This window comes from Rhinolophus ferrumequinum, chromosome 16, assembly GCF_004115265.2.
Source record: "Rhinolophus ferrumequinum isolate MPI-CBG mRhiFer1 chromosome 16, mRhiFer1_v1.p, whole genome shotgun sequence".
Lineage (NCBI taxonomy): Eukaryota > Metazoa > Chordata > Mammalia > Chiroptera > Rhinolophidae > Rhinolophus > Rhinolophus ferrumequinum.
Window position 1 is genome coordinate 50,837,534 of NC_046299.1, and position 19,295 is coordinate 50,856,828.

The 19,295-nt window shown below is 35.9% G+C and overlaps 1 protein-coding gene across 1 annotated transcript in view; it reads right to left on the reverse strand.

Annotated features, from left to right (window-relative positions):
- Window positions 1-19,295, reverse strand: part of CFAP70 (cilia and flagella associated protein 70) — a 67,150-nt gene that overhangs the window by 28,060 nt on the left and 19,795 nt on the right. Inside the window, 10 exon segments of the mRNA XM_033129735.1 lie at window positions 2,158-2,234; window positions 2,237-2,282; window positions 4,523-4,654; window positions 5,979-6,173; window positions 6,494-6,554; window positions 10,211-10,302; window positions 11,885-11,965; window positions 12,190-12,315; window positions 14,899-15,033; window positions 16,818-16,917. Coding sequence (XP_032985626.1) covers window positions 2,158-2,234; window positions 2,237-2,282; window positions 4,523-4,654; window positions 5,979-6,173; window positions 6,494-6,554; window positions 10,211-10,302; window positions 11,885-11,965; window positions 12,190-12,315; window positions 14,899-15,033; window positions 16,818-16,917 — 1,045 coding nt within the window.

Consider the following 19,295-nt stretch of genomic DNA (forward strand, 5'->3'; position numbering starts at 1 on the left):
CAAAAACTTATACTTTATACATGAATGTTCATAGCAGCCTTATTCATAATAGCCAAAAAGTGGAAAACAGTCAAATACCCATCAATAATGTGTAAATAAACAAAATGTGGTAGATTCTATACATACTACAACATGAATGATCCTCAAAAGCATAATGCTAGGTGAAAGAAGGTAGTTACAAAAGACCTGGTATTGCCACGATTCCATTTACAGAAGCTGTCTACAATAGGCCAATCTATATATAGAGAAAGTAAATTAGTGGATGCCTCGGGCTGGGGGTGAAGAGGAAGGGGAGAGACTGTTAATGGGCACAGATTTTCTTTCTGGGGGGATGCAAATGCTCCAAAATTAGATCGTGGTAGCTGTGAACTGAAAACCGCTCTTTAAAAAAGTCTATTAAAAATTAGAGGGGCGACCAGATGGCTCAGTTGGTTAGAACACGTGCTCTTAACAACAAGGTGCCGGTTTGATTCCCACATGGGATGGTTGGCTGCGCCCCTGCAACAAGATTGAAAATGGCAACTGGACTTGGAGCTGATGGGTCCTGGAAAAAACACACGATTACAAAACAAAATAAAACAAAAAATTAGATTATTGCACAACTAATTGGTTGTACAATGGTGATGGTTGCACAACTCTGTAAATACAGTATACTAAATATCACTGTATACTTTAAATGGGTGAATTACATGGCAGGTGAACTTTATCTCAATAATTAAATAAATTTAAATGAAGGGTCAGGCCGTTCTTCATATAAGTTTATTCAGCCCATGATACATGTGGTAGGTGGTACTTACAGAACTAGAGAACTCGACTGTCATTCATCATACACTGTAAAGGCTCAGGAAGAGGCTGTTGAATTTGCTGAATACAGGTTTTATTTTTTTAATTATTTACAATAAATTAACATTTTTTTCTTTTGGTATACCGTTCTACGAATTCTAACACGTGTACTTTCATGTTACCATCACCAATACTGAAATACAGAACAGTTCTACCACCCCCAAAAATGTCCTCATGCTATCTTTTTATAGTCATCTCTTCCTCCAACCCATAACATCCAGCAACCAATGATCTGTTAGCCATCACTGTAGTTTTTTCTTTTCAAGAATGTCATATAAGTGGAACCATATAGTATGTAACTTTGACGCTGGCTTCTTTCACTCAGTATAATACCTTAGAGATTCATCCAAGTTGTTGCGTGTGTCACTCACTTCTTTTACTGCTGAGTAGTATTTTATTATATGGATAGACCATAGTTTGTCTATTCATCGTTTGAAGAACATTTGAGTTGCTTCTGGTTTGGGCATTTATGAATAGAGCCGCTATAAGCATTCGTGTACATAAGATTTCATTTCTTTAAGGTAAATACCCTGGTGTGGTTCATATGGTAAATGTATAAGAAACTGCGAAACTATTCTAGAGTGGCTGTATCAATAGGCCAATAGGACTGTGCATTTCTCCAGCAACGTGTGACGGTTCCAGTTGCTTTGTATCCTCACCAGCACCTGGTATTGTCAGCATTTTTCATTTTAGTTATTGTAATAAGTATACAGTAGCATCTCATTCTGGTTTTTAATTTGCATTCCCTAATGCCTACAAATCCTTTGTCAGATATATGTTTTACTGATATTTTCTCCTATTCTGTACTTTTTCTTTCTTTCTCTTAACAGTGCCTTCCACAGAGCATACATTTTAATTTTGATGAAGTTCTATTTATCATATTTTTCTTTGATGGATCATGCTTTGGTGTCATGTCTAAGAACTCTTTATTTAACTCTAGGTCATGAAGATGTTCTCCTCTGTTTTCTTCTAAAAGTTTTACAGATTTACATTCAAATCTATGATCCATTTCAGGTGATTTTTATGCAGTATTTGAGGTTTATGTCAAGGTTCATTTTTTGCATATGATAACCAATAGTTCTAACACCATTTTTTGAAAAGACTATCCCTTCTCCATTGAATTTCTTTTACATCTTTGTCAAAAAATATAATAGCCTTATTGGTGTGGACCTATTTTTGGACTCTGTTTTATTGATCTATGTGTATATCCTTGTACTAATCAAGTTGGATTTTGAACAATCAAAACCTACTATGTATTACACCCGTATTGTACAAATAACAGTCAAAACCACCACTGGGAAGATATTTAATTACCTCTTCATAATACACTGCTGCCATGTCAAAGTTCTCATTGACTTCTGCTTCAACTGCAAAGAATCGAAGCTGTTCACGCTTGTATGAATGGTTGAGGCAGCACCTTGGACGTCATCTGGCATGGCCTTGTCAATGGCAGGATGTGAGGCAGATGGAATGAAAGAACAAAGTACAGAGGCTTTAATCAGCGATCAGCAGCTTTCTTTAGCCCATCTCAAATTTAGCTTTACTTAGCAGTTCTATTTGTTAAAGTCACCGATATTATTTTTACTTCTAATTAAAGAATTTTTTTTGGGGGGGGGGGTCTTCCTTGGTCATAGCTTCTGACCCAGGAGATTACTTATTACACCAGACTTGCTTTCCTAGCTGGGGATATAGGCCTTATTACTGCCTTCTCTTTCTTCAAGATTTTCATTCAACACTTATCTCCTTCACTTTCAGTAAAGACATTACTTCACAGAGGAAATAGAAATCTATTTCCAAACTGTCACAAATGTGATGGATAGAAAAAATAGATAAAATCGGCTAGGTAAATTGTGGAACAAACATTATTCTGTTTGTTCTGTGAACGTGTGCAATTCTCAATTTTTCTTCTTCAAGACTGACAATCAAAACAAAGAAAAAACTATGAGTTTTCAGATATTACACCTGAATGACAATGACACTTCCAGTGTGCATTTTCTATTTGAGGGTAGTCTGCTTTCCTCTCACTTGTCTGTTAATATCTATTTTTTGCACCGCTTGGTTCTTGCCTCCATTTGCTCATTTTTAATTGTATGTCGTTGTGGTTTATTTGAAAACAATGACAAAAAATCAGTCATTTTGTCCCCCCCAGTAGTCTGTCTCTAACCAGCTATGCCTTCTCAATGCCTTTATTCGATTTGCTCTTTTTCTTCACTGTTTTTTCCTTCCACTGTCACCATCACTTTTCCTTTCACCTTGTTCAGCCTTCCTGAGAGGTAGGAGAGGAGTTTTCGGTATCATAGGAGTAACAGCACAATCCTGCGTGGGCACAGTGATTTGGATGATTTGATTAGGAAAGCAATTGAGCATGAGATGGTAATTACTATTGCCTCATGTCCTCAAAGAGCCTCTGGCTAATAGAGGAGACAGGTACAAAATACAAATATAGAGGGAGGTAAGTGCTGTGATGGAGATGTGTCCATGGCAGAGCAGGTTAGGGGATGCCTGGCAAAAACGTGATGAACTTCAGTCTGAGACCTTTGAGGGAGGGATTCACAGAGGAGCTGTGACTTGAGTTGGACATAGAAGGCTAAAAAGAAGTTCTCCAGGTGACTATTCAGAGCATTTGAGTCATAGGGAATATCCCAAAGGCTTGGAAGCTTGGAAGAATATGGCATGTACGGAAACTGCATATAGTTCAGGAGCAGAGGTTGAAGCGGGTGAGGGACAAAGAAGCAGGAGATGAAGTCAGTTCCTGGTGGGGGAGTTGGGAATGTGGAGGGAAGGTTTTGTACAAAAAACACTCCGATTGTAGTATGTACGATGGGTTAGAGGTGGTGAAACTGTGATGTCAACTGGTTCTTACACAATACAGAGGAAAAGAAGTCAAAGATTCTTAATTTAAGGCTTAATGACTGGGTAGCTGGTGGTACTTATTTTTTAGGTTCCACGACAGGTCAAAGATTGACAAGCGCTAGATAGAGTTTCAAATATCAAGAAAACAGGACACTAAGGCTAAAGCTTTGGAAGTTACATTTAAACTTTCTATGGGATATACAGACAGACAGACCCTACAAAGGAGACATAAAATAGTCAGAAAGGTAGGAGGACACCTAGAAGATGGACGCTGAAGGGAAGAAGTGGGAAAGGTGTAGCTAGAAATTACAGATATTTCTTTTTTGAGATGAAAAAGCCTTTGCATGTCCACAGGTTTGGGAAAAGAAGTCAGCAGACTGGGAGAATATGAAAATAGAGGGAAAGACGGGGTAATTGATGGCAGCCCAGGAATATAAGCGGGAAGAAGGATTAAGAATTTAGATGGAAGGATTTGCCTTGAAACACAGAAGGATGTGATGCCTCTTCCTCTGAGACTGAAAGGAAAAAGATCGAATGGATGCAGAAGTAAATAACTTAGGTGTGGGGTTCAAAAGTTGAGGGATTCCTTGCCTAATGATTTTTCTAGGAAATTCAAAGAGCATACACCCTATTTCCCCCAAAATTAGTCTTAGAACTTAGGTAGTTTCTTATTAATTTTGCGTTGTCAGTGCCTAGCACAGAGCCCACGCCTCAATAAATGTTTGCATAATTAAGGAAGAAAGGAAGCAAGGAAGGAAGGAATCATTCAGAGAAAACCCGGATGTCCTACAGAAAAAATGAGGGCTATTAGTCATTGAGCACCCACCTGGTTTAAGGCCACATGCATCTGATCCACCAAGAACACGTAGAGTTCACTAATGAATGTCTGAAGTTCCTCCTGGCTTTCAAATGGTGTTGTCTTCAAATACTTCTCTCTCACAATCTTCACCACAGCGTGCTGCAGGAGACACACATCACCATCTGATAACACAGTCTAGAGCCAGCACCATGCTGACAGCACAGGCCTCCCCTGAGCTTCTGGTCTAAGACTTATCAGAACTTCAGAAGGTGGTTGATTGCTCCGTGGGTGACTGCTAAACTGTTGGCATTCTGACTTTCCCCCAATCAACATACTCTGTATGACTTCTTTTCTTGATGGCACCATCCTCACTAACATGGTCAACACAAGACCTATATTATATAAAAGAAATCATAGAGACGAAGAAAATCTTAGCAATAGGTTTATGCATTATGTTTTTCATGGTGGCCACATGATTCATGGAAGAAAGGCCTGATTTGAGAGTCTGGGAAATAGAATTCTGGTTCTAATCCTGCCACTGTACAAGCTTTTATACTTGGTACCTCGGTTTTCTCATTTGTTAAATGGATTATGCACTATCTTACTTCAGATGATTGAGAAGCCAAAGAGAAATAATAGGAGAAATTATCCCTCATTGTTAGGAAATAAATTAAGGCTCTGAGAGGTGAAGTCAATTGACTAAGGGCATCCAGCCAGTAATGGTAGAACCAGGAATAAAACTGAGATGTGAGTAGGCCACCTACAGAGAATAGCCTCTTGCCTCTTTATCAGTTGTTTTTCACTTTATTACTTCTACGTGTTTTCTTTTATCTGTTTAGTACAGTACAGGGCATATAGTAAATGTGCACAGAGATGCAATGCAGTATAGCAGTTAAAAACATGAGTTCTGGAGCCAGGCTGTCTGAATTTGAGTCCCATCTTTGACCTTCACTAGCTCTGTGACCCTGGGCAAATTACTTAACCAACCAATGCTGCATTTCTCCATCTGTCAAATGGGAAGTATCTACCTCATAGGGTTGTTGTGATAATTAGTAAGATACAAAGCATGTTAAAGTTTGACATACAACAAACAATAAATGTTAGCCATTATTATTAAGTAAATAGTTCTCAAATCTTGGCGATTCTTAGGACTAGAGAAAAGTTTGTAATGGAAGACAGAGATAATTAGTCATGGAATCAGTCCTAGAGCAACATGCAATCCGGCCCCACATCTGGCCTATCCTCAAGCGAAGAAGTAGTTTCTTCAAAGCTCCCACCCACCCAGAGTGGACACTGAGCCATTCCAAGGCTCTGCTGGAGTGGAGCTTCTAACACTCGATCCTGGAGCGCACAGCCCTTGGCACCCACAGCAAGAAAGGTGGGAGCACAGCCAAACACAGCCAGAGAAAAATGATAACTAGACATGTAGAGAAGATGCTTCATAAAACCTACGGAGTAATTAAATAAATGAATATGTATGTACCTTGAGTTGTTCTTTGAAAGCAAAGTATTTTCCAGAGCAATTAAGTTCATAGTTGAGCTGGCACTTCTCCTCCTCCAGCGTTTCACTATCCAAATCACTCCCCAGACTGGCCACCGGTTTTCCAAACATCCTGCAATACTCATCCAGAATGGCTCTGGAAATGTTCTTGATCTGCATGTGGTAGTCACTCACCGCCTAGGAAAATACCCAATGTCTGGGAAAGAGGACTCCGAGAGGCCAAGATGTGGAACAGAAGTCTGAACCTGGATTGGGTTTCACAGTCAATAATACGTTCGGTATAAATTGCTCTTTTTTTCCCAGCTCACAGACCACCAGCCAGAGATTAAACACTGAATTCGATTCACTGTAAGTCACTGGTCACAAATAGACACAGGCAGGAAAATATGTGAACCACAATTTCTCACCCCTTCATAGGGAAGAATCCCTGCCTTATTTTCAAATGAGTGCACTCAACTCCGGATTACTTATAGTTTCACCTTGGCTTTGGCACTTGCCTTCTCAGCTCCTCCTGTCCGACGAGTAAGAGGTGGCCTTGGAGGAATCATTTCCTTGACCCTGTTATCAGGAAAAAAATAGCAACGACAACTTTTTTCTCTGCAGATTTATGTTCTCCTATTGCCCACTTCCAAAGACTCTGGGTAGGGGAGATCTCAGATCTGTTCCCCCATCATACTTGATATAAGAGCCCTGTACTGCTCTCTCAGATAAAGCCTAGACGTGAGCCCCACAACAGTATACAGCTGTGGACTCGATAAACAGGAAGTGAAGAAGCCCCTTCTCAGAGAGTAGCTAGGTTGTACTTCTGGCTAATTTGAGCCCTGGATTTACACTTACACACTTTTTAAAACCATTGCTGAGTACAAGAGGCTGCTTGACTCAGGAGTTAGAAAGAAATGGGTGTTATGATTTTAGGTGCACCCACTAGAGTCTCTGAAAGTGTTAAATTTTGCAAATTTAAATGGTACAGGCAAGGGAAATCTTTTCTTTCCTCTCCCTTTAGGACATAATTTATAGGACTGCTTTAAATTACAATAATGATATCAGACTTTATGGTGAGTAAGAAAATACATTTTACCACGGTCAAACTACTTATGCCAAAACATCTAAACTTCCATTTTCAGGACAACTTACAAAAACCTAGAGTGATTTAAGTTATAGCTTTTCCTCCTTATGTAATAATTTCAGATTCCTTCTGAAGTATATTGTACTGCCTTGAAGTTTACAATCAAATTCACATATTCAATATTTCTCTTATATATCCTATGTGATTGTATGCCTCTGCTTGTAATTTCTAATTTTAATTCTATTTATTTTAATAGTTAATATATTCATATGATTCAAAGCTTAAGAGATATAAAATGATATACAATAAACTATCTCCTTCCAACCTTATTTTCCAGCTACCCAGCTTCCACTCCAGAGACAATGTTATTTATTCATTCATTCTTTCAAAATATATACTGATTGCCTCCTATCCATGAGGCACTTCTCTAGATTCTGGGGATAGGGCATTAAACAAAACAAACAAAAATGCTTGCCTCATGGCGCTTGCATTCTAGTGGGGAAAGAAAGACAATAAACAAGTTAAATAATTAAGATAAATAATTAAGATAAATAATTAAGTTAAATACGTTGTGATATGTGCCATGGAGAATAATACAGGAATGCTGATAGACTATGTTGGGGGCTGGGGTGGTGAAGTGGGGGAGCATATTTCACTAGAGAAAGCCTTACTCACTAAAATGATAACATTTAAGTAAAGACCTGAGGGAAATGAGGAAGCAAGTCATGTAGATATCAGGGGCAAGGAAGTCACAGGGAAAAGGGACAGAAAGTGTAAAGCCCTTGCTGCAAAGAGTATGCCTGACACGTGTGAAGAATAACAGGGAGGCCAGTGTGGCTGGACTGGAAAAGTGAGGGCAAAGTACATGCAGAACATGTAGGCCCTTGTAGGTCACTGTAAGGACTCTGACTTTTACTCAGTGTGATGGGGAGTCACTGGTAGTTTCTGGGCAGAGGAGTTACATGAGTTGACTTGACTTCCATTTTAATACAATTATTATAGAATGCTATATTAAGAATAACCTGCCCAAATGTCCATCACCTGAAGAATGGAAAAACAAAATGTGATATATCAATACGATGAAATAATATTCAGCAATCAAGAAATGAAGTACTAATACATGCCACAGTGTGGATGAACCTTGATAGCACTGTTAAATGAAACAGGCCAGTCACAAAAAAACCTACATAACATATGATTCCATTTACATGAAACACCCAGAGTTGGTAAATCTATATACCAACTATATCCCTTGGTTTCCAGGTTGATATGAGTGTTGGATTCAAACTAGGTTGTTACAGGTTTAAGACGATCATTGTAATCCCCAAGGTAGCCACTAAGAAAATAACTTAAAAATATAAAGAAAAGGAAAGAAGAAGGGCGTTTAAATTGTACATTGTAAAAAATCAATTAAATATTAAAAAGGCAGTAATGAAAGAATTCAAGAACAGAAAACATATAAGACCTGCAGATTACACATAGATATATGGCAGAATTAAATTCTTCTTTATCAGTAATCACATTAGATGTAAATGGATTAAACTTTCCTATTAAAAGGCAGCAATTGGCAGAGTGAATAAAAATACACACCCAGAATCCATCTCTCTACTGTTTAAAAGATACTCCCTTTAGATACAAAGACACAAGGAAGTTGAAAGGAGGATAGAAAAAGGTATTCTGTGCAAATAATAACCAACACAGAGCTGAGGTGGCTATATTACCATCAGAGAAAACAGACTTTAAATCAGGTAAGATAACGTAAGACAAAGAAGAAATATATATAGTTCCAGACAGCAATAAAATATAACAATCATAAACACATATGTACCTAACAACAGAGCCCTAAAATATATATATAAAGTAAAAATTGAGACAATTGAAGGGAGAAATGGACAATTCTTCAGTCATAGAGACTTTAATACCCCACTTTCAATAATGGATAGAACAACCAGACAGAAGATTAATAAGGAAACAGAGGACTTAAACAACAATATAAACCAATTTAACCTACAGACATGTACAGAACACTCCACCCAACAACACAGAATACACAGTCTTCCCAAGTGCACATGGAACATTCTGCAGGATAGACCATATGTTAGACCACAAAACAAATCTCAATAAATTTTAAAAGACTGAAATCATACAAAGTACCTTTTCTTCACAATGGAATGAAACTAGCAATCAATAACTGGAAGGAAACTGGAAAAGTGGAACATTCACAAATATATAGAAATTAAGCAACACACTTTTAAACAGCTAATAGGTCAAAGAAGAAATCACAGGGAAATCAGAAAATACCTTGAGATGAATGAAAACAAAAACACAACATATCAAAATTTATGGGATGTAGTGAAAGAAATGTTCAGAGGGAAATTTACACCTATAATTGATACATTAAAAAGAAGAAAGCTTGCAAATCAATAAACTAACTGTAAACCTTAATGAACTAGAAAAGGAGAGCAAACTAAACCCAAAGCTAGCAAAAGGAAGAAAACAAAGATCAGAGTGGAAATAAATAAAATAGAGAAAATCAACAAAACAAAAAGGCTGGTTTTTTCAAAAGATCAACAAAAATGGATGAATCTTTAGGTAGATGGACTAAGAAAAAGAGAACAAAGACTCAAATTACTAAACTCAGAAATGGACAGTGAAACATTACTCCTCATTTTACAAAGATGAAAAGGATAATAAAGGAATACCATGAACAACTGTACATCAACAAATTGGATAACCTAGATGAAATGGACAATTCCCTAGAAATAACAATCAAGGTACAATATAAAATAGTTTTTAAAAATTACATATATTTATATGTGACATGGTGTGTGTTTGTATAATATGGGGACTTCATAATAACTCTAGAAGGATAAATACCAGGTGTTAAAAGTAGTTATCATTGGGTAAGTAGAAATCTGAGTGTTTTTATATACTTTCTTGCTAATCTTGATTTCCTCAAAATTTTTGTAATAGGCATATACTGCTTTTGTAATAAGAAAACAGCAGTAACATAAGAAACTCATCTGGGAAAAAAACAGAAAATTGATGCTTAGCTCAGGTTAGTTACACTTACGAAGACAAACTGACTTCCTTTTATTTATACTTAACTTTTTTTTGCAAAACAAGTATGAGAACCATTGCTACACACCGTCTGGCTAGCTCCTCTGGCATTCGCTTTGGAACCAAGGCTTTGTTCAGCTGAATCTCCAACACGATGTAAGTTCCTGCATCTACATATTGCTGTAAAGACAATTTTCTCTAATTTATTCTCTTCAGAAAAAGGTATTTATGAAAATATTTTAGTAACGTAAGATAATGCTCCCCATAAGTGAGAAACATGCATATACAACCATATATATGCCTATAGTGTGATCTTGACTGTTAAAATATTTTTCACATAGAAAAAATAACTGTAAAGAAAAATAGCAACAGTGGTAATCTCTTGCAGGAAAGGATTTTCAATTTTATTCTTGGAGCCTTCTACACCAGCTGAAGCCTTATTTATCTTGTTTAATACTTTTCTTGGAACTGTTTTAAGTGAATACAATTATTTCTCCCACTAAACATCTCTCATGAGTCCTGCGGAAACATTCTGCTCATAACCTTCTGATATTCCCACTCATGGCATCCTCACCACCAGCTACCAACTGCGACCTGATGAACATTTCTACCCAGATTTTTGCTCACATCCTAAATATACCGTGTCCAAAATCGAACTTATCACTTCCTCTGTATTAACCTCTCTTTTGACTTTTCTCTTAATGATTTTTTTCATCCTTCCAGAAAGTAAAGCTTGAAACCTGAGTTATCTTTAACTTTTCTTTCTTGAGACCCCCCCAAAGCTTCCCAGTTCCACACCTTGCCTCTGCAGGTTTCTGACTGTCTTTACTAAAACTGCTTCCCGAAGTCAAACTGTCATCAATACTCATATGTATTAAAAGAAAAACCTGTAAACTGGCATCTGAAGCCCCTACTTCAACTTCAATCTCTCTTTTTCACATCCTTGCAAGAGTTCTGCCCTGAAACACACGAGTCTTATTTCTACGTAACTTAAAAACCTTTAACGTGAGTCCCTAATACGAGGCTCGTGTCCCCTTGTCACCTATAGAATGACGCCCAAACTTTTTAGCAAGACTTTCAGTCTTTCTATAACCCATCTCAGCCTCTCTCTTCTCTCTCACCTCCTTCTAGAATCTCTCCTTTCTTTTCATTTCTCTATACCATACGCTGAATCAATTGATGTACTTCCAAATTCTGCTACCTTCTTTGTGCTTTGACTCAAGCTGTTCTCTGGCCCTGAAATCATTCTCCTTCCATCTTTATCTGGCAAAGGATTACCTTTAACTTTCACTGCTTAGCTCATACGCCACCTCTTCTGCAGAGCCTTCTGAGACTGCCCAGTAGCAATTAATCTGTTTCCTCTGAGCCTACACAGCACTTTTATTTGTACCTCTACTACAGCATTCATCAAAATTCTGTATTCCAGCTAGTTATGTACCAGTCTGTTTTACCCACCACTCTTGAGCGTCCTGAGGGCTGCAGATGATGTATCTTTGTATCCCTCATAGTGCCTAATATAGTATAATTAATAAAAGACATAAAATTTTAATGCTGAAAAGGACCTTGAAGTTGATCTGGTAGCCCCTCATTTTAGAAAGTCTTAACAAGACAAAGAAATTTACCGAAGGTCATAAACTAGTCATAGAAATTCTGGGGTGGTAACTCAAATAATGAGCATTTTTCTGAGCATTTTCCACTATATCATACTACCTTGCTCAGTAAGAACATAAACTTCATTTTCCAACTATTTAGGCATAGTTACCTGTCCTTCTGGATTGTGGTTTAGAGAGGGTTCCGTTTCCAAAGGTGTATCTGAGCTCTGAGATTTTATACTAGATGCCTGCTGAAACAAAATGAACACACCTCAAAAATGGAATTCTGACATAGTCTTCACAATGGCAGGAACCATCATTATGTTGCATCAAAATACAAACTAAATTGAGGCAATTCATCAAATGAGAAATCAGTATAAGCCTCTGGAATGTAACAAACCCAGCAAAATCATCACCTTCTCAACAACCTACCACACCCCCAGGTATAGGCCTTTCTTCCATATCCATTTCTTACTATTTTATCTTCTTTCAGGTTCTTAGAAGTAACTGTTTTGGACAATAGGGAATTAATTCCTCCGATTCTGTTATTCTGAATCAAATGGTGGCCAGTATCCCGGAACAAGCTAAATAAACAGTTGGTCTGGAAAAAAAAAAAAGAGCAACGACTCACAGGCAAATACAAGAAGCCCATGTTATTCTTTAATATCATTTAGTTTTCTAGATAATTTCAACAGTATAGAATCAGAGAGAGATAGTGAAAGTAAAAAAAACTTCATTGCAATGCCATACTAGTTGAACAAATCTCAATAAAATATTGGAGAGGAAATTGTCTGGCTATGTCTCAGCAAGGAGGTTGCCAAATATACATTCCATATATTTTTAAAATTATAAATACATATATTTAGAAAGTTGTGACCATATTGAATGTAGTTTTAGATCCTGGTTTTTCATTTAACAGACTATCACATGCATCCTCTCATGTTTTTAGATTTTTCATAAGAATAATTTTTAATGCATGCACAGTATTCTCCTATCATATGGGTATAATAAAAGTAAAAGGTAAAAATGTCTGTGTGCCAACTATATCCCTAGTGCTTTATATAGTTCAGTCAATTAATATGTAAAACAATTCTAGGAAGCAAGCATTGTCTCGATTTTACTGATGAATAAACTAAAGTTGAGAGAAATTTAGTTACTTGCCTGAAGTCACCTAGCTAATAAATGGCAGTTCCAGAATTCAAACTAGAGGCTGCCTCATGTCAAAGTCCATAACCTTTCAATTATGATATACTGTTTCCCTCAGATTCTAAGAATATCTTCATGCAGTAAAGTTTGGATACAATTCTACTCATTCCCTTAGTTTCCTAGAAGTACGAGTAATATGAGAAAGGATATAAGTATTTTAAGCTTCTTAATACACACTGACAAAAACTTTTTTGCACACAGTTGGTACTAATTTACACTTCTACTAGTATCAGGGAATGAAAGCTGTTTTACCTTTGCCATCAATAGGTATTATCATGTTTTAAATAATTGTCTAATTTTACAGGTAAACTGATCTTTTGTTGTTATTTACATTTGCCTTCCTTTGATTATATTTAAAGCCAAATGTTTCTCCTTATATTTATTGGCCAGTGGCATTTCTTCTTTTGTATACTGCTGTTTTTGTTCATTAAAAAATGGTGTGTTTTTCTTATTTGTCTGATAAAGTGCTTTATATTTCAGGAATAGTAGCCATCTTCGTGATATGTATTCAAATATTTTCCCCAGTTTTTCCATTACATTGTAATTTTGTTTATGATGTTTTTTCCTACATATAGAAGCTTTTCATTTTTTGGTAATCTAAATCTTTTATATCTTTTATTACTTTCACTCCTACGAAGTCTTCCCTTATCATATATTTAATAGACACTTCTATTTTTATAGTCTTCACATTTAACATATTTTAATAAATTCATTTGAAATTTATTTTGATATATGCCATTGGTAACATTTTTGCATTCTTTTTTTCCATTTAACTACCTGCAAAGCATTAATGATTATCTCTTTTTAATGATTTCTTTTTAATGGATGCATATTCCATTATTTTTATTTATAATAATTTACTAAGCCTGTCTCTGTTTTAGACATTTAATCTAATTCTTTGTTTTTGCTATTATAAATACCCAAACATTTTCATAAATATAGGGGTTGTGATCCTATTAAATTATTTCCTTAAGATAAATCCCAGTAAGTGTGATTTCTGATTAAAAGGATACTTATATAAAAGAGTTCACTATTCAATTGGTTTGAAAATAGATGATGGGTCTTTCATGACTCTATTATTGAAAAATAGCTGTTCTATTTCTATGATGAAATAGTATATGAAAACATATATGAAACATGTTTGTGCTATTATTATTATTGTTGTATTTTACAAAGCCTCACTTTCACCTAGAAGCAACATGATAAAATTGACTTTTTGCTTGAATATATGTATAGATATTTTCTCTTTCTATACGTAGACAGGTGACTTTAACATCTTAACACCTGAAAATTATAACTCATTATCATAGATTTTAATTTTTGCATATTTAACACAATAGACTTCTTTAATTATCCTAAAAATTTTGTATCCAACTTTATTGAGGCAAAATTGTAATGTAATAAACTACATATTTAAAGTATATAATTTGATCAATTTGGGGCATATGTACACATATATGAAACCATCACCACAATCAAGATCACCAACATTTCCATCATCCCTCATTCTTTTGTAACCCCTCCCTCCCTCTATCCCTTTTCCCAAGCATCCACTGATCTGCTTTCTGTCACTATAGATTACTTTCCTAGAATTGTATTTGAGTGGAATCATAAAGTATGTACTCTCTTGTGTCTGGCTTCTTTCATTTAACATGATATATTTGAGACTCATCCATGTTGCATGTATCAATAGTTCATTCCTTTTACTGCTGAGCAGTATTTCATTGTATAGATATACGACACAATTTATTTTTCTGTTTACCTATTGATGGAGATTTGGGTTGTTTCCAGTTTTTGGCCTAAAGTTTTTTGAGGCTCAGTGGTAGAATGACAGCCAGGTCATTCATATATTTAACATCCCAGCATATCAACTGGTTTCAAATATCCATTACAAAGATGTATACGTTAAAGATATAAGTAAACACATATATATATATAAAGGATAAATCAGGATACATTCTATACAATTTTTTCTTACCTTTTCATAGACTACACTGTCTAGGTAAGGATAAACACGAAAAGCACCCCGAATCCTCTTCACACCTGGATACAGCAATGGGACCATATTAACATAGGCCACACCGTGAAATGAAAGCTGATTTTCATCTTCTGCCTAAAGGAATAAAACCAGAGAGCTATAGAGAAATGTAGCATAAGGTATGGAGCTGACTCAGCAGTTCAAAGACCTGCTTTAGGAACTAGATATGCTACTTAACTAAGTGACTTTGGGCCAGTTAGTGACAGTAACATAGATATTTTGGGTCTTCATTTCTTTATCTTCAAAATAGGTTTAATAATACCATGCTCACTGAGATGATAAAATAAACAGTGTTAATGAACAGTAAAGGCAGTAGTGAAATCAACACATACTCAAATTAACTGATAATATATATTCGACCAAAAAGTCAATTTTACCATTTCACTTCGTAGGAGAAAGTGAAACTTGTACAAAACAATAATAACAACAATAACATCTTAAATCAGAAGCTATGGCTTTTAGCTTTAGTTCACAGATTCATACGAATAAGAGGGGTCGTACAAATCATCTGGACTAGTGTTGACAAATAGGCTTTAACTGATGCCTACGTTCTAATCAACTGGTGGAGGTGTTTTAGAGTACCATGTTGAGAAAGATTCTGTGTCTTCATCTGGGTTCAAAAGAGAAGAGTGCTTTGATTGATCAGTACTATCTGCCATGGATGAAGGAGGATAAATAACAGCCTGCTGTCATGTATTTGCCATCCCTAACCTCATCTAAACTCTCATTACAAAGATGAAGAACAATCAAATATATGGTGATGGAAGGAGAACTGACTCTGGGTGGTGAACACACAATGGGATTTATAGATGATGTGATACAGAATTGTACACCTGAAATCTATATAATTTTACTAACAATTGTCACCCCAATAAATTAAAAAAAAAAGATGAAGAACATGTCAATCAATACATCTTAACATCATTTTTAATGGCCATATGGTTTGCCATAGAAAACTTTCATAAGGAAAACCGTGAAAGAAAACATTTAAGTCCCACAAGGTTAAACATAATCTCTTTGAGAAGGCCTATTAAAATAATAATTAGAAATTAAAGTCCTGTGTTCATATGATAACATTATGTTGTTTTGAAATTTAAGGAAAGTTAGTCAATACATATTGTATTTCACAAAGGGAGAAGTGGTAACACAGTAGTGGTGTTTTTATTCTGCAAAAAGCCTATATTAAAAATCAATAAAATAATTTAGGTACTTGTTAAGTATCTGCTATATGCCGTGGATCAGGCTAGGTAGGTTCTGTGGAGGATACAAAGCAGTCTACAAAAGGATCCCCACCCTCAGGGAGTTTATGAGCAAGCATAAAAGACCAGCCATGCACAAGTAAAACAACTGGGAACAGGTTCTAGGCTCATCACAGCTATCTTTTCAGAACAGCAGTACATCTGTGAACCTTATTACTCTAATTAGCAGGCTAAAACATTTTAAGTCAGTAAGTCAAAGAAATTCAAAAAGATGTATTAGGTTGAACTATAATGTCAATAGGTAACTACTTTTGATTGATAAAAATGGCTATTTTACATGGTTTTACCTATGGTAAAACTGTAATGAAGGGCTACAGGGAAATAGGATGTCTGGAAATAAAGACTAAATAATTTTTAGTGGATAATGAGGGCTAGAGGGACCAGTCATCCTGATTTGCCAGGGACAGAGGAATTTCTTGCGACAGGAGACTTTTAGCGTTAAAACCAGGAAACTATTCGGCAAATTAGGATCTGTGGGCTACCCTAGGAAGCTGCCATATCAGTTCATATTTTCTGTTAATATTACAACTAGAAGCATAATAACAGGTCGGGTCTGACCCAGCATTTCTTATATAAATGTTTTTAAGTAAACAAATTTACCTTATCAAACCTGGCAGCTTTCCCTTTGGGTGCAGTAATCAGGGGGACTCTTGTGATCTCCACAGGCCATAACCGGCAATCAGCAATTCGCTTCTGAAAACTACGGATCAAGAAATTTGGAGAGACAGTCAAGTACAGAGAATTACAACTGAGATCAGCTTACTGGCTTACAGGCAGCAGAAGTCACTGGCATCTGTAACAGGTAGAAACATTTTAATGGTAATTTTGACAAACTGCTGGAGGCTGAATGTGGAAGAGCCAGAGAGTTAAAAACTCCTGGGGACCTAGTCATAGGGGTTCCCCATGCTTTTGGGGGTTTTAAATCAAAGAGCCCCAGCAGATTCTCACAGTGAAGATAGAATAACAATCCTTTTAGGCAGAGAGAAGGGAAAAGTAACCATTTTGAAATATGCCCAGAGTGTTCTCCATAACAAAGGCCTACTCTTTAAGGGAAATTACCAGAGCTTTATCTGACCCAGGGGAAGGACAATTAGACACCCCCAGGCCCATCTAGCCTTCCTGTTACACATAACAAAGGAAGAAAGGCTATTAAATGCTTCTGAAGGGCACCGCCCAGGGACTCAAACCCATTAAAATACTGAGATGTAATCACAAGATTATAGAACACTTTCCTTTCCCAACACCTTACCACTACATAAACAGTGTGTCAGTATAATAACAGTGGATTATAACTGAGAAACTGCAAAAAACAGACCCTATTTAAGAAAGAGTTCTTAGGCAAACCCAAGGACAACAGGAGAGGAGCAAAAAAAGCAAACTGAAGCCTTCAGCACCTACAGCCACAGCAGAAATTAAACACAGTCCAGCTCCTAGCCAGATAAACATAAAACCTCACATTAAAAATTCTAATTACCTCATTTCTTATTATCCAGTACATAATGTCCAGCTTTCAATAAAAAAAAAAAGGTCAAGAGTACTGTCATTAAATGTTTCACATTCATGAACTTCAAATAAAATTTAAAAATTACAAGAAATGCTAAATTTAAAAAAATACAGTCTGAAGAGACAAAGCTAACCTAAGAACTAGACTCACACAGATCTTGGAATGATCAAATTGGGAGTTTAAAATAACTATGATTTATATGTTAAATGCTCTAATGGAAAAAGCAGACAACATGCAAGAACAGAGGGGTAATTTGAGCAGAGAGATGGGAACTCTAAGAGAGAATCAAAAGAAAATGCTAGAAATCTAAAACACTGCAACAAAAATGAACAATTCATTTTATCAGCTTATGGGTAGACTGGACATGGCTGAGGAAAGAATCAGTGAGCCTGAAGATATGTCAATAAAAACTCCCCATATTGAAATGGGAAAGGAAAAATATGAAATGAAAATGGAAAAATATTTAAAAATATATATATATCATAACAGAATATCCAAGAACTGTGGGACAATTACAAAAGATGTAACAGGAATGCCAGAAGAATAATAAAGAGAGAAAAGAGCAAAAGAAATATTTAAAGTCATATGGCTGAGAATTTTATGAAATTGATGACAGAAACCAAACCACAGAACTGGGAAGCTCAGAGAATACCAAACATAATAAGTACTGAAAAATGTATATCATATTCAAACTGCAGCAAACCAAAGAGAAAGCGAAAATCTTGAAAGAAGCCAGAGGGATGGGTGGCAGGGGGGAGGGAAACTTTCCTATAGAGGAACAAGAATAAGAATTACATTAAACTTCTCTTCAGAAACCATGCAAGTAGAAGTGAAGTGAAATATTTAAAGTTTTGAGAAATAAACCATCAACCTATAATTATGTATCCAGTGGAATTATCCTTCAAAAGTAAAGGGAAAATAAAGACTTTCTCAGTCAAACAAAACTGGAGGGAATTTGTGGCCAGTAGATCTTCCTTATAAAAAACTGCTAAAAGTCTTCAGAGAAAGGCAAAATGATATGAGTCAGAAACTTGAATCTACATAAAGAAAGGAAGAGAATCAGAAAATGAATAAAGTTAAAAAATTTTTTAATTTTTCTTATTTTTAATTGACCAAATTGATAACTGTTTGTTCAAAGTAAGTAGCAACAATGTATCCTTAAAATATCAGCAAATCAAATCCAACAATGTATATGTATATTATACACCGTGATCAAGTGGGGGACCAGAGGTATACAGGAACTCTCTGAAATACCTGCTCAATTTTTCTGTAATTCTGAAACTGTTCTAAAAACATAGTCTACTAACTGGAAAAAAAAGAATAGTTCATTCAAGTTATAACATATACTGATAATGCTCTATTTCTCATGTCTCCCTAGTAACCAGTTCACTGTGACAGAGTCTAGTACTTACCCAAACAATATCAAGTATCCTGTTCTTCTTTATTATCTAAATCCTCATTTAATCTGGGCAATAATGTGTCCAACAAAAACACTATTTCCTAGCCTTTTTTGCATCTAGAGATGACTGATGAGATATAAACAGAGATGATCAGATTGCAGAAAGATTCTATAA